This window comes from Patella vulgata, chromosome 7 (assembly GCF_932274485.2).
Source record: "Patella vulgata chromosome 7, xgPatVulg1.2, whole genome shotgun sequence".
NCBI classification, from domain to species: Eukaryota; Metazoa; Mollusca; class Gastropoda; family Patellidae; genus Patella; species Patella vulgata.
The window spans coordinates 38,744,429-38,758,019 of NC_065885.2; the positions used below are offsets into that span (position 1 = coordinate 38,744,429).

At 32.6% G+C, this 13,591-nt stretch overlaps 1 protein-coding gene across 4 annotated transcripts in view; it reads left to right on the plus strand.

The window, feature by feature from the left end:
• Window positions 1–13,591, plus strand: part of LOC126826683 (ephrin type-B receptor 1-B) — an 82,087-nt gene that overhangs the window by 52,522 nt on the left and 15,974 nt on the right. For 3 of the 4 annotated variants that reach the window (XM_050555676.2, XM_050555678.2, XM_050555677.2), the window contains exons 5-10: window positions 4,474–4,626; window positions 5,666–5,846; window positions 6,196–6,320; window positions 7,883–7,921; window positions 8,049–8,096; window positions 9,816–10,021. In XM_050555676.2, coding sequence (XP_050411633.1) covers window positions 4,474–4,626; window positions 5,666–5,846; window positions 6,196–6,320; window positions 7,883–7,921; window positions 8,049–8,096; window positions 9,816–10,021 — 752 coding nt within the window. The remainder of the gene's footprint in view (window positions 1–4,473; window positions 4,627–5,665; window positions 5,847–6,195; window positions 6,321–7,882; window positions 7,922–8,048; window positions 8,097–9,815; window positions 10,022–13,591) is intronic. The other variant, XM_050555680.2, reaches the window with a different exon arrangement.

Here is a 13,591-nt window from a genome sequence, read left to right on the forward strand (position 1 = left end):
GACCATTGACTGGTATATAATAGTATGTTTTGTAGGTAATTATGGCATAGGGAGAACATCCTTTCAGTTCAAGTCAAGTATGTTGAAGGATGGTTAGTAGGGGGTCATCACATAGCTTCCTTTCACACCACTAAGTCTTGGCAACTAAATTACCATAGGTCGCATCACCTGTATACCCATTCTCTCATCACTGAAAGGATCAAATCCTACTAGATTTACTTATATTAAGCAATGACTAGCAGGGATTTTCACTAACTACCCAGTAAAGTGCCACCTGAACAGGATTCATGACCATAAGTAGAAAATATAGAATTTAATGTTCCATGACTTTGAAGGCATTGTCAGATTTCTTTATTTGTTTTTTTTTTATGCGACAAGGAGATTTTCTTGCTATTTTATCAAAGAAGCAAAAGTACATGTATATACGCAAGTTCAAACAGGAGAAACTAAAACGGGCTTGTTGTCCACCACCCTTAATGACATTTTATTTGAATATAAAAGCATCCCTAAGGATGAAGGATTTTAATTGTTACATACAGTGTAATATTACTTTTATATACATTAATGTGCTCTGTAATTATTGACTATAAAATGGACCACTGTGGTTTTTATACGCCCACATGGAAATGTGGTCGTATATTGTCCACAATTTCTTGTGAACACTCTACAGACTACATTTATCATCTGATTGTTTTGAAATTAATAAATGTTGTTTGCATTAGTGAGATGAAGAAGCCTATTTAATTTCAATAACTCCCGTTAATTTCTTCTGGAGTTATGGCCCTTGTTTCACTTTGTTGCACATTGTGAATGCCCTAACAACAAAAGTTATCAACTGATCTGTATGAAATTTATATGCATCATTTAAATTAGTAAAACAAAGAAGTCTATTGAATTTCAGCAATTTCCGTTAATTACATCTAGAGTTATGGCCCTTGTTTCACTTTGTTGAATCTTGTGAACGTTCGAACGACATAAGTTCATCCGATCTGTATGAAATTTATATGCATCATTCAAATTAGTAAAACAAAGAAGCCTATTGAATTTCAGCAATTTCCGTTTATTACATCTAGAGTTATGGCCCTTGTTGCAGTTTGTTGAATCTTGTGAACGCTCTAATGACAACAGTTATCATCCAATCTGTTTGAAATTTATATGCATCATTTAAATTAGGGAAACGAAGAAGCCTATTGATTTTCAGCAATTTACGTTAATTACGCTGTGAGTTATGGCCCTTGTTTCACTTTGTTGTACCTTGTGAACGCTCTAACAACGAAAGTTATTATCTGATCTGTATGAAATTTATATGCATCATTCAAATTAGTAAAACAAAGAAGCCTATTGAATTTCGCAATTTCCGTTATTTACATCTAGAGTTGTGGCCCTTGTTTCACTTTGTTGAATCTTGTGAACGCTCTAATGACAACAGTTATCATCCAATCTGTTTGAAATTGATATGCATCATTTAAATTAGGGAATCGAAGAAGCCTATTGATTTTCAGCAATTTCCGTTTATTACGTCGTGAGTTATGGCCCTTGTTTCACTTTGTTGTACCTTGTGAACGCTCTAACGACGAAAGTTATTATCTGATCTGTATGAAATTTATATGCATCATTCAAATTAGTAAAACAAAGAAGCCTATTGAATGCCAGCAATTTCCGTTAATTACATCTAGAGTTGTGGCCCTTGTTTCACTTTTTTGAATCTTGTGAACGCTCTAATGACAACAGTTTTCATCCAATCTGTTTGAAGTTGATATGCATCATTTAAATTAGTGAAACGAAGAAGCCTATTGAATTTCAGCAATTTCCGGCCCTTGTTTCACTTTGTTGTTCCTTGTGAACGTTCGAACGACAAAAGTTATCATCCGATATGTATGAAATTTATATGAATTATTTGAATTAGTAAAACGAAAAAGCCTGTTGAATTTCAACAATTTCAGTAGATTACTTCCAGAGTTATGGCCCTTGTTTTAGTTTTTAGAACCTTGTGAACCCTCAAACGACAAAAAATTATAATGTCATCTGTATGAAATTGTCTATTAAATCCCCCTAATTACCTACAAAAGAATAGATATGTGACAACCCTTGTCGACTGCTCGGACAATTTAGCTGCTGTGGGCGTATGTTTTTTTGCCTGGCAACCTATCTTTACTTATTATCATTAATGGCTTCCCAGACCATTTCAAGGTGAAAGCTGTAACTATTAAATTAGATGATCATAAAATTGTATTATTGGTTTGTCAAAATAATTATGGAAATAATTATGTTAACAATGGAATATATTATTGTCAGGGAGGTGATAATATTTCTTTAAGTTTGTAGAAATATGAATAAGTTAGAGGATGTAAAGAGATTGCTATAACATTAGTTGCGTGTTGTGTGGTAATAACAATCAACTCAACAATGACTAAGTCTCATCATGGTAGAGGTCTGTCTTAAGTTTTATTACACCGGTTGTCTTCTCCTGTAAGGTTTTGCTGTTTATTGCTCTGTGATGATTTTCTCACATTTCTTAATGCATTAACAAAGTATCATTTAGCTAATATTTTTTACCCAGCAATCGTCTTACTGAATGACCAGTTGTTGTCTTAATTGACTTATTCGTATAAATAAGCTTACGCATTTCCCCCACCTGCCATTAAATTGAATGAGATTTTAGTGAGAAACTCTTTCTATCAATTAGTGATATTTCTTTCATTTATGTTGGGCTATTAGATTTATATATTACATTGAATATGACTGAAGCGTTGCAAAGGCAATTGTATGTAGAAGCCTCTTGATCTACGTAACCCCAGTAAGGCGTGGTCTCATTATGGTTAGGTGTATTATCAGAGGATCCGAGTTTGGTTGAAAAGGTCTGAGTTAAGAGTAATGTAGTCAACATTTTAACACAGAGTACTTATCCTCCTATTACTTGCAAAATACTATCTTGAAGGGGGTAATTTATCTTTTATAACAGGGGCTACCAGGTTCATAGAAAACTTCAATATCTTCCCAAACAGAACAATATGGTGACTGATTCACACACTAATTTATATCTTAATCCATGTCATCTGTTTTAAAAAACTTTCCTTAATTCCTTAAATTGCAATTAGAAATGATGAATTGTCATTCAACACTGGTTTTGCATGATAGAAAGCTTGTGTTGTAAGAGGAACATATAATAAACAAACTGTAGCTTAGCAATGGTCATTGAGAGAAACAATACAAACCCTTGTTCAGACAAAACACTCGCTTGTCTTCAGCTTTTGTTTTGTTTCCAATATTTCTCCTCAAGTATTTGTGAACATTTTCCACTCTTTGATACGGCTCCACATGATCAATGCACAAAAAGCCATTTTTGTTACCTTAAGATTAGAGAGCTTAGTGATCTTGGGACTTAAAAGTTCTAATATTTAGTTTAGCTGATCTAAATTTGTCAAATAGAGTATACGACATTCAGGACTTGGTTGCACTTTCTTTGTATTGGTATGACAATTCATATTCAGTATATCTTTATGTCCAGAATTTATCTAACTTGATTTATATTAAAAACATAGTATTCAATTTTTGAATTTAGACCTGTTATTATGGGGAGTTGCCTGGTAAAATTGGTTGTTGGGTACTATTAATGTGTCAGGCCAGTGTTTACTGTGCCATTTTCGTGGGTTTAAGGAAAAACTTCTGGGGACATTGTTTGTTTGAGAAAGCAGGACTAGGAACAGATTGTTTGGTCATATAATTCTATTGTTTATTTTCTTGTCTTAAGACAATAGATGAGAGTGTTAGGTTGCCTTTGTTTTGGCAAGGTTGTTTCTCTAGTAGTTAAAGACGGGTAAACACGTAAACGTTGCATGACGATCAAGCTCTGCTGCAGGAACCTGCAAATACACTTCTGACAAGGGCTGCAAAAATCAACAAATGACACTGGCTTTTTGTCCAAAGCCATGCTTCTTTTGTTGTCCACACTTGTTTATTCGTTTACTGTTTGAACAGCTTGTTCAGACTCTGTGTATGCTTAGACCAAGTTTAAGAAAATTTTACTCCTGGTCAAACATTTCCTTCAATTCATTGACATAAAAAAATAAGATCAGATGTTGTTTTAGAATTTGAAATGATATAAGACAATCTTATCTAGTGATTGAAATGGTCAAGATATGTTTTATAGTATTCCCTCCCTTGTCTCTTTAAACAAAACTATACCAATCTTATCTAATACATATATATATATAAAAATAGTCGAAAATATTTCACTATTCAGCTGCTATGTGGCAATTACAATTTTTGCCTGCTACTTGAACTTTATAGACATACAATATTTGAGCAGCTACATTGTTAAATGTTTCCTTGTCGTGACTGTGCATATTTGAAAATAAAGTGTCAAAATTGTATTCCAGATCAAGTATAACTATTTTTTTTCCAAGTTTTTTTGTGCATTTATTTTTTTTGAATATTGAATGATTAACACATTATTTTTTTTCTACATTTCAGCCTGTGCTGTTGGACATTACAAATGGTCACAAGGAAAAGGTGCCTGTAAACCATGTCCACAACATAGCTATGCACTGCTAGGGGCAGTAGAATGTACATGTGAACATGGGTATTTTAGAAGTCCTCAAGATGAGAAATCTATGGCTTGCACCCGTAAGTTTATTTGACGATTATACTATATCAAATAAAACTCTCTAAATATTTATCTCACTTAATGTGATCACTTTATTACACAATCTTCTGCTTTAAAAGTGGGCATCGACCATTAAAGCGAACATTGATGAGGTGGTGAAATTAGAAAAGCGATATTTACATCATCATTGGAAATAGGTCTCGCTTGATGGCTGTAGAGAATTTAACCTTTTGTTTACCACCAATATACTTTAACTGAAAATCATATGGTTACGAGTTGGCAGGGAACATATTCTTGATGGAGTCAAAGATCTGGAATTAAATCTAAGCCAGATTTTTGCCGGTAACTGTCAATTGCGGAACACTTCATATAGAATTGATGATGTTTAGTTGCCAATAGATCGCAGGATCTCTTGAGAAACTCATTCACCATTTCTTATCAGCTTAAAGATGTATAACCATTGCTAATTGGAGTTTGGCGTCAGTAGAAATTGTGGCATAAAATTCCTATAAATCTTGTGTACAAGTAGTCCCTATCGACAGTTTAACTGTCCACGATAAACTCAAGGGAGTCGACTAGCTTCCTAATTCTTCAGTCGAACTTACATAGCAATTACCACCCAAGTTACCTTTTTCGTCTACCTTATTAAGGAAGTTTAGCACCCTAACACATTAGATTAGGCAGAATAAAGTACCTTACAGCCATTAAAAACACATGAAAATTAATTGAATCATCCTAACACATGCTGGTCTGTCTACACAGTAATCTCTACATTTTGTGCAAGAGATGTGATAAGAATAAAAACTGAACATTAAGAAAGATATTATTAGAGCATAGATTTTTTATGGTTCTTTTCTATTGGATTGAAGATAATTTGCCAATTTTCACATATCTTTCTTCCTTGATGTCATATTTTTTTAATGATTTCAATCAAATGGTAGAGGAATATTTGTCAGACTATTTCATGTAACCCAAGCTCTCAACAGATCCAAACCAGAGAGTGATCAAAATCAGAAGTGAAAACATTATCTATTTCTGTATTTGAATTTTTATTTCCAGAACCACCCACTGCCCCCAGATCCCTGCTTTTAGAGGTCATGACTGCTACATCTGCAACTCTTTTGTGGCAGCCACCATCAAAACTTGGGGGAAGAGAAGATCTCCAATATGAAGTAGTGTGTCGGCAATGCAACAGTCAGGTGAAATTCCATCCAGGATGGCGTGGATTTAATACAACAAGGTATGGTCTCCATTTAATGACCAAATTGAAATAACTAAACAATAGGAACTACAATATATATTCTTGTCAGCGATGTAATTGTTTCAATCATTGGTCTTTAACTAACTTGATATGATAATAAAACAGGCGCTGTATGTCATAGAACCTGAAATCTATACAAGTTGCCTACCTAACCATGTGGGTTTTCTATGGGTACTGAAATAGAAATATGCTATATATATATGTTAGTCCCAAAATGACATGGTGACAGTTTTAAAATACAAATCTTTACAAGAAAACCAGGCACATGGAATTTTGTCTTGACGTTTGTTTTGTAATTTAAATTTATTTCTATTTCTTTTTCACACAGAGTAACTTTGACCGGTCTGGCGCCACAGAATCAGTATCGAATTGTTATAAATGCTCAGAATGGTGTTAGTGAAATCAGTGGCCATATATCTTCCGCAGACATCACTATTACTACTGATGCTAATGGTAGGTCTATAACTAATGTTCAATAAAACCACCTCATAACACCCTTAATGTACTGTAGACATTTTATCAATAAAAATATGACATAACAATTATAGCAAAGAAAAATGAATCGGGCTGTTTATGACCTAGTTGACAAATAGATGGAACTGACAATAAGGCACGCAAACCAGTATATAGAATATTAGAGATAATATTTTCACAAGCGTCAAAATGTTCGACTGGTTTGCAAATAGGACTTAAAATCATTGTACCATATAATATTCTGTTTAAATATTAAAAATGTATTTCTGATAAAATGCTTATGTTGGTCAAGGATAATCAAAAGATGATTTTGTGTAAAGTTTGTTCATAATATAAATATTGATGACAACTAATTTTCTCAGGAAAAACTTAATAAAGCTCATTTAGTGGCCGCTGTATTTATTTTCCACCCAAACTGTTTTCTATAGAAAAAGGTCAGCTCTTTACAAGGGATGTTTAAGACCGAGATTTGAAGGCAAGGCCAAACTAAACAGATGTATACAACAGGTTTACTTATAAATATTTAGATTACTTTTCTATTAACCATTAAAAGCCGAATAAAAATACTTGTACACCATCCCCCAGACAACAGGTGAACAGCATCAGATATGCTGAGTTTCCAAAGAATAAGTCAAAAAGTAATAAAAGTAATTTAGCTTCTAAACAGACCCCAATGTTTCCAATCTGAACCCAATTACTGAAGTTTATAATTTCAATATAACAGATTTAATGACATTGAACTACTTTCAATCATATTTTGATGGCATTGAGTAATTAGTATTGAGTAGTTTTGACAAGACGTATAACTTTCTCTTTCCAACCCTTCACCTTCATCAGTCAATCTTGTCTGTCTAGGAGCTGAAGATATAGAACCATAACACTGACATATTTCATTTATTACCCTAATTTCAGATATTCTAATCATTAAAAATCAAACTGAAAGAATAGATCCACTTAAAGCATTAATTCTTTTGAAGTAAAATAATAAAGAATTCAATATCTGTGGTATAGCCTTATTCTATGTATTTTAAACTAATTTTCTAAAAATACCAACAATTGTTTACACATACATAGGATCAGTTATGTATAATTAGAAATGGGTGTTTAAAAGAGATGGTTCACCATTTTGTAACAATGTAAAGATAATAATTACAGTTATTAAGATTAACTTTTAAAATTTGTCTAGATGTCCCCCTTCAATGAGCACATTGAATTAAAGATACAGGTCCTCTGGAACCAGAATTAGCAGTTGTCCATGTGAACAAGTAGAAACACTGACTAACAGTTCTTTTCCATGCCCACAATAAACAAATCTGCCCCAATATGCCAAAAACATCATCATTTTGAAGCTTCAGGAGGTCACACAGGGTAAAGTTTGAACAGGAGCACATAGAAATTTTCTAAAAGTTGATCCCAGTAGCTGTCATCATTATCATTTACTTTCTAATGTAACATACAGATATAGAATGATGATATTGTACAACGAGGGAATAGTTTATGTAAGCTATATGAAATACATGTATGTTTATTTTACATTGAAGGTGGAGGAAGTAGTAATCCAGATACACCGTTTTCAAATGGTAAGTTAAATTTAATAACATACATCTTTAGTTTTAAATTGATAACAAGAAATAGATTATTTTTATGATCATCACATCTCCCATGTTTAAAATATCAAATCAATTCAATAAGACGCCTCAATTTCAGGTGAGGATTCGAGTAATCTAAATATGTTTGATAACAGATATAATCCTGGTAAGAACAGGAATGAAATTTTGTAATGTTTTAGCATTTGTTATGAAGCAGATATTTTAGTATTGATAGGCTGACCCATCAAAGATTTCTGCATGTGATTCATTTTGAAAGGTTAACATGCTGTAGTTTACAGCAATATGCATGTCAGTGCTGCATGGTTACATCTGTTATTTTTTGATAAATTCCCATTTTTAGCAGATTCCTGATATTATATCGTGAAACTGATAATCTGTATTTCAATTTGCATGAAATAGTGGAAGACTGGTTCTAATTTTATATGCTTGCATAATGAGTATTCTTTGAATCAGTATTGTAGATTATAGAGATAGAAATTTTGTTGAAATTGCAATTTTGTTTTCTGTCCAAAAGTTAGATTGTCTTCCATTTCAAATAAATGACAAATATGGCACTTAAGGTAGAAAGAAAGTCCTGCATGTAAAGTGCCTAATGCATTTGAATGTCTTCAGAAAAGTGTTGTTGAGTCTGGCTCATTTATAATTTGTATTTGCATGGCTTGCCCTGTACTGTTTAAATCACGGCTTTTGTCTGACGAGGGTGCATGATCAATTTTCATGTGTTGTGAGGTATTTCTATGTAGTGTGAAAATATGAACAGATCCAAGTTTGTTTATAACACCAGACGGTGTTTCTCTTTCTACAAGTTGAATTAGTTTTGGCAGAAATAATGAATCAAAGATAAGAAATAACTTATGTAAAAGAGAATGAGGGAAATAAATATACAGCAAATTCTTAAATGTCTTTCTTTCACAATAAGTGCATTCTGTTACTGATGTAAAACACATTAAAATTCTTTATTTTATAGAAGTGTAAAACAGGAATTTCTAAATCTTTTTGAAAACATATTTCTGAGCATTGATTTATTTTTTGTGCACATATTGCAAATTAGCATTAAAATATTAACATTGTTCAAATATTATATATAAGAAATATATGGAGGATAAATATTTAAATTCTGTTTATACAGGAATGATTATTTATGTAGATTAGATTATAAGAAACTATCAATAGATAAATTGCCTACAGCAGCTAGCTGTAGCCTTGTACTGGCTACCAAATTTGATTTTTTTTTCATCTAATTTGGATTAAGGGAAGTGGTTGTATTTATTCCTACCGCCATATTGGTCTTTTATCTTCATTTTACAAACATTGGTGAAATCAATATTAATTGTTGTCGTATGAAGGAGGTTAGTGAAAGGATGTAGATTATCTCGCTATAACACAGAACACAGATTAACTTTCTTATGCTGTGAAATCCAATTTTTCGCCAGGCTGCTCTTTGATCAGCAGAAGTGAATGTGGGCTGAAATAGTTGATGGCGATCCCAGGTCATCCAGTCTGTCTTATCTTCCATGCTTTAAAGGACAATCGTGTCCTGAGGCGACCGATTCTGTTAGTTTTTCTGCTAACAGCCACTAAATTGAATTAACTAAAAACCCCAAATACAATTCACTTTCCGATTGATTAATCAAAACTTCATAGACTTTGGAATTCTTCAAAGGAACTTTGTATGCCATAAAGTTTTACACTTGTGTCAAAATGTCAGGGAAGTCTCCAGTGTTTTAGCGTTTGATTGGAACCTGTAGTGACAAAACTGAAATAAAAAGTTGAATAGGTCTTAAACTTGGGTCACTTTTTATCGTTGAGCATTTTTATGGACTCCAAAGACATTTATAATGATAATATTTTCTTTCATTTTCAGTGAAAATGATCAACATTCGAATTATAAATCGCAGTATGAAATACATTACAATAGCATGGGATGCACCAGCTAGTGTTGGCAGTATCAAGTTATTTCAAGTCAAGTATTATCCACGTGATGACACAAGTAAAACCAAAGTTATACCAACAACATCACCAAATTTTACATTAACCGATTTCTTACTTGATACAGAATACTTATTCCAGGTGAGAATTTATTTTATTGTCCAAAATGAATGTTTGCTTTTGTAAGAACAAAATGATTTCATAATTTTTTTATCGAAAAGTTCAAATATTAGATGTTATGAAGTTAGTCATAAATAATATTTTCTACATTTGTTTGAAAATTGTGTGTTCTTCATGTGTTTAGCATATTTATTAGATAGAGTTTGTGTTTTCTAGCTTGATGTGAGAAATTATTGACCTTTTGCTGCCAATAGAAAGAAGCGTAACACCTTGCTTATTGAGCACTTATGACATTTATTGAACCTAAACTGTAAAAATGTATTTATGGATCAATGAACATTTCAACAGTTTTTAGGTGCGGATTTAATATAAAGAAAAATCCACCATAAAGCACAAAAATGTCGATAAAATTAGATGACTACCTTTCTGGTTGACTCATTACTTCACTGATCAAGTGTTTTTACAAAACTTTGTTTAAATTTATGCAAGGCCTTGTCAATATTTACGACTTTATTAAATGAAAAATAAAAAGGACTTCATGGCAACATTGATCCTTTAGATAGGGTGGTGACGCTCAACATCAATAGAAACTGTAATTTAATGGCCTGCCTGGAAGTGATTGATATACAAACAATTACAATGAGTAAGATTTAAAAACACCTACCATTATTGATTGACACCGACTTTAAGAACGATTATCGGGAAAAAATGGTTCCAACTATTTCAGTGACAAAGTAAAGTAAACAATGCGTTTTATTTATTTGTGAACAATAAAAAAAATTATAATATTTTTACCCTTGATAGAATTGATAGTGTTCAATTAATGACATACTCATTCGTCATACTTTGTCAGGATATACTGTGTTGCTGTTTAATTACTAATCATATTTTCTCAAAATTGGTGAGGATAGATGATTTGTCATAGAAACAAGTTAATCTTCCACCTAAGATGAATAAGTACCGAAATGGTAAATGATGACAGTGATATATCTGTATCTTACTGCACATTCTTATCCTAGCCTCAAGGAGCCCACATATCCCAAAAACTTCCAGCATTTATGATGGATGGGAGAAACAGTGTGGTTGGTGTCTGTCATTCAAGACATAACTCCAATTTAAACCAATACTGTTGCTTACCAATTTAAGATTACTAATTGGTGCCCGTATTTCATCAAGACCAGCTGTATTCTGTGAATTTTGAAATCTTTCATGGCACGATGCCTATCTGTAGCAGCCTGTTACTAACTTAGATCCAAATGTCTTCATTATTTAACTTATCTGATGAACTTTTTTAATCCCCAGTCATGGAGGATTCAATTTTCATAACCTTGTGTGTTCAACAGTTGAGAGAGAAAACTTGATTTACTATTTTTATACAAAATTTCTTTCTTTTATGCAAACATTCTCAAATTCTTTCAATACATCTTGTACATTATCCCATCATAAAAAAAGGCTCCATGCTAACCAACAGCAAACATAACATCTCAAAGTGACAGACGGCATCAACACAAGATGATAAGAAATCATTATTTAATTTGAATGAAGGGATTTTTTTGTCAGTATTGACCTTTAAGTGACCAAAGCTTGCTCGGTTGGAAATGTAATTTGTTCTCAGTAGGGTTTTTACCACCTTTCAAGGATTGAGTGAATGAACAGTGGTCAATTGGTCACTATGTATTCTGACAGTGATGAATGAGCTAGGAATGTTTGCAATAAATACTCCTTGAGATCATTATGATTAGGCCATAGAGTAGATAACTAACCTTGAGGGGATTGGTGAATATTATATAATATTTGACATTTGACACCTCTAGTAGGCAATTCTAGCATATTACAAACATCTTGGATTTTCTTTCCCTTTGGGTAAAGCTAATGTTGATGGAGATTACATTGAAGAGAAATTCCACCTATGTTTGACTTTCTATCAATTATTTTACCTAAAGGTCATGCACTTTTCACTACTGTAAAGACATTAGTTACATCTTTGTTAAACTCTTAGACTTTTTTGTAGAAATATAAAGATGAACCTAATATTTGCATATATCTTGAATTGGTGAAAAAGATAGATGTGAGTGATCTACTTCATTGCTGTAAATAATCACTTCAATCTACTTCATACATATCAGAGAATTTAATTCCCTGCTTCAAAAATAATAATAGAAATATTAAGAGTCTTCACTGAAATTTTGAAATGTTCAAATAAATGTAGGAGAGATGATTAATTTGGTTTGTTAGTAATATTTCAAGCTGTCAGATTTGGTGGCACTGTGTTCAATATTTGCCAAAGCTCCAAGCCGTCTTGTGAATTAGTTGGGGTTTGACTGATGAACGGTGATGTCCCTGTTGGCCAACAAATATCTCTAGCTCACAACTTGTCAGATGATATCTAAAATGACATCTTCTTCTTCCTGGTCATTACTGTTCTAGTCCTGTAGATATCATATCTTATAATTAGATAAACAGTAACTGCCTGAAAGTATGTAAACAAAGTATACTGAATCAACTTTTTTTTGATTAAATAAAAAGTTGATTCAGTCACAATCAAAGGCCTCAGAAGCAAGTGGAAAGACATATAAATAGGCATTCTAATGGTGGATGCAGGAGATCTGGAATCGGATGCCACACTAAAATTTAATGAATATCTCTCTGTAAATGCAACCAGCAAACCTCCCTCATCACTCCTTAACCACTCCTCCTCTCAGCCTACAGACAGAATTTGTCAGTACTGTTATCAGGTTTTGTAATATTAGTCCAGAACTAGTCTCGATATCTGGGTTCCAAATAGCAAGAATTTGTATGAGAAATGATGTCTAAATAATGTTGTATATAGACATCATAATCTTTTACAATACACAATGCACCATTTATCATTACAGAAAACTTTACATGTAATACTTTTCATTTAATAATTGAGTTTTATCAATCCCTTTCCCTGGAGAGATGTGGTCGGCATCTGATTAAAGTGTTGTGATAGGAAGATGGTTCAAGTCGAAAGAGATCAATACTAAATCATATTAATATGATTGATTTGACCATGGATCCTGTTTAGAGAAACAGTAAGCGATGCTTATAGATACACCAGCTTGCTTAGATAAATCTTAATGCACTAGGCTTATACATTCTGTAGCAAGATCTTTGGCTCTAATATCCAATTTGTTATCAAATTTATATGGGATTACCTTGTATCACGCTGTATTATTATTTTGCGGGCTATGATTTGAGTTGATCTTGTGCCATTTAATAAATCTTCCTACTGCAACAAGTACTCAATTTTACCATTTCACTCGCATATGAATACTAGTAAGATGGAATGTTGTCTTTGGTATCATGGCCTTCACATTAAAAATATCCTTTTGATAAAGGATTTAAGATTAGGAAAATCAAAAAAGATAATTAAAAATCACTTATTACTAAAAAATACTAGAAATACTCCTATATTAAAGAAGATTTGAAAGAAGTAACAACTACTGGTAGGGCATTATTGAAGATTTTCTCCATTGTGGATTATAATTGCTTTTTGCACTTCGGAATAATCCCTGTAAGATTGCGGAACCAACAAAAACTGTCAAGGATTTTAAGTCCTTGCTTTAA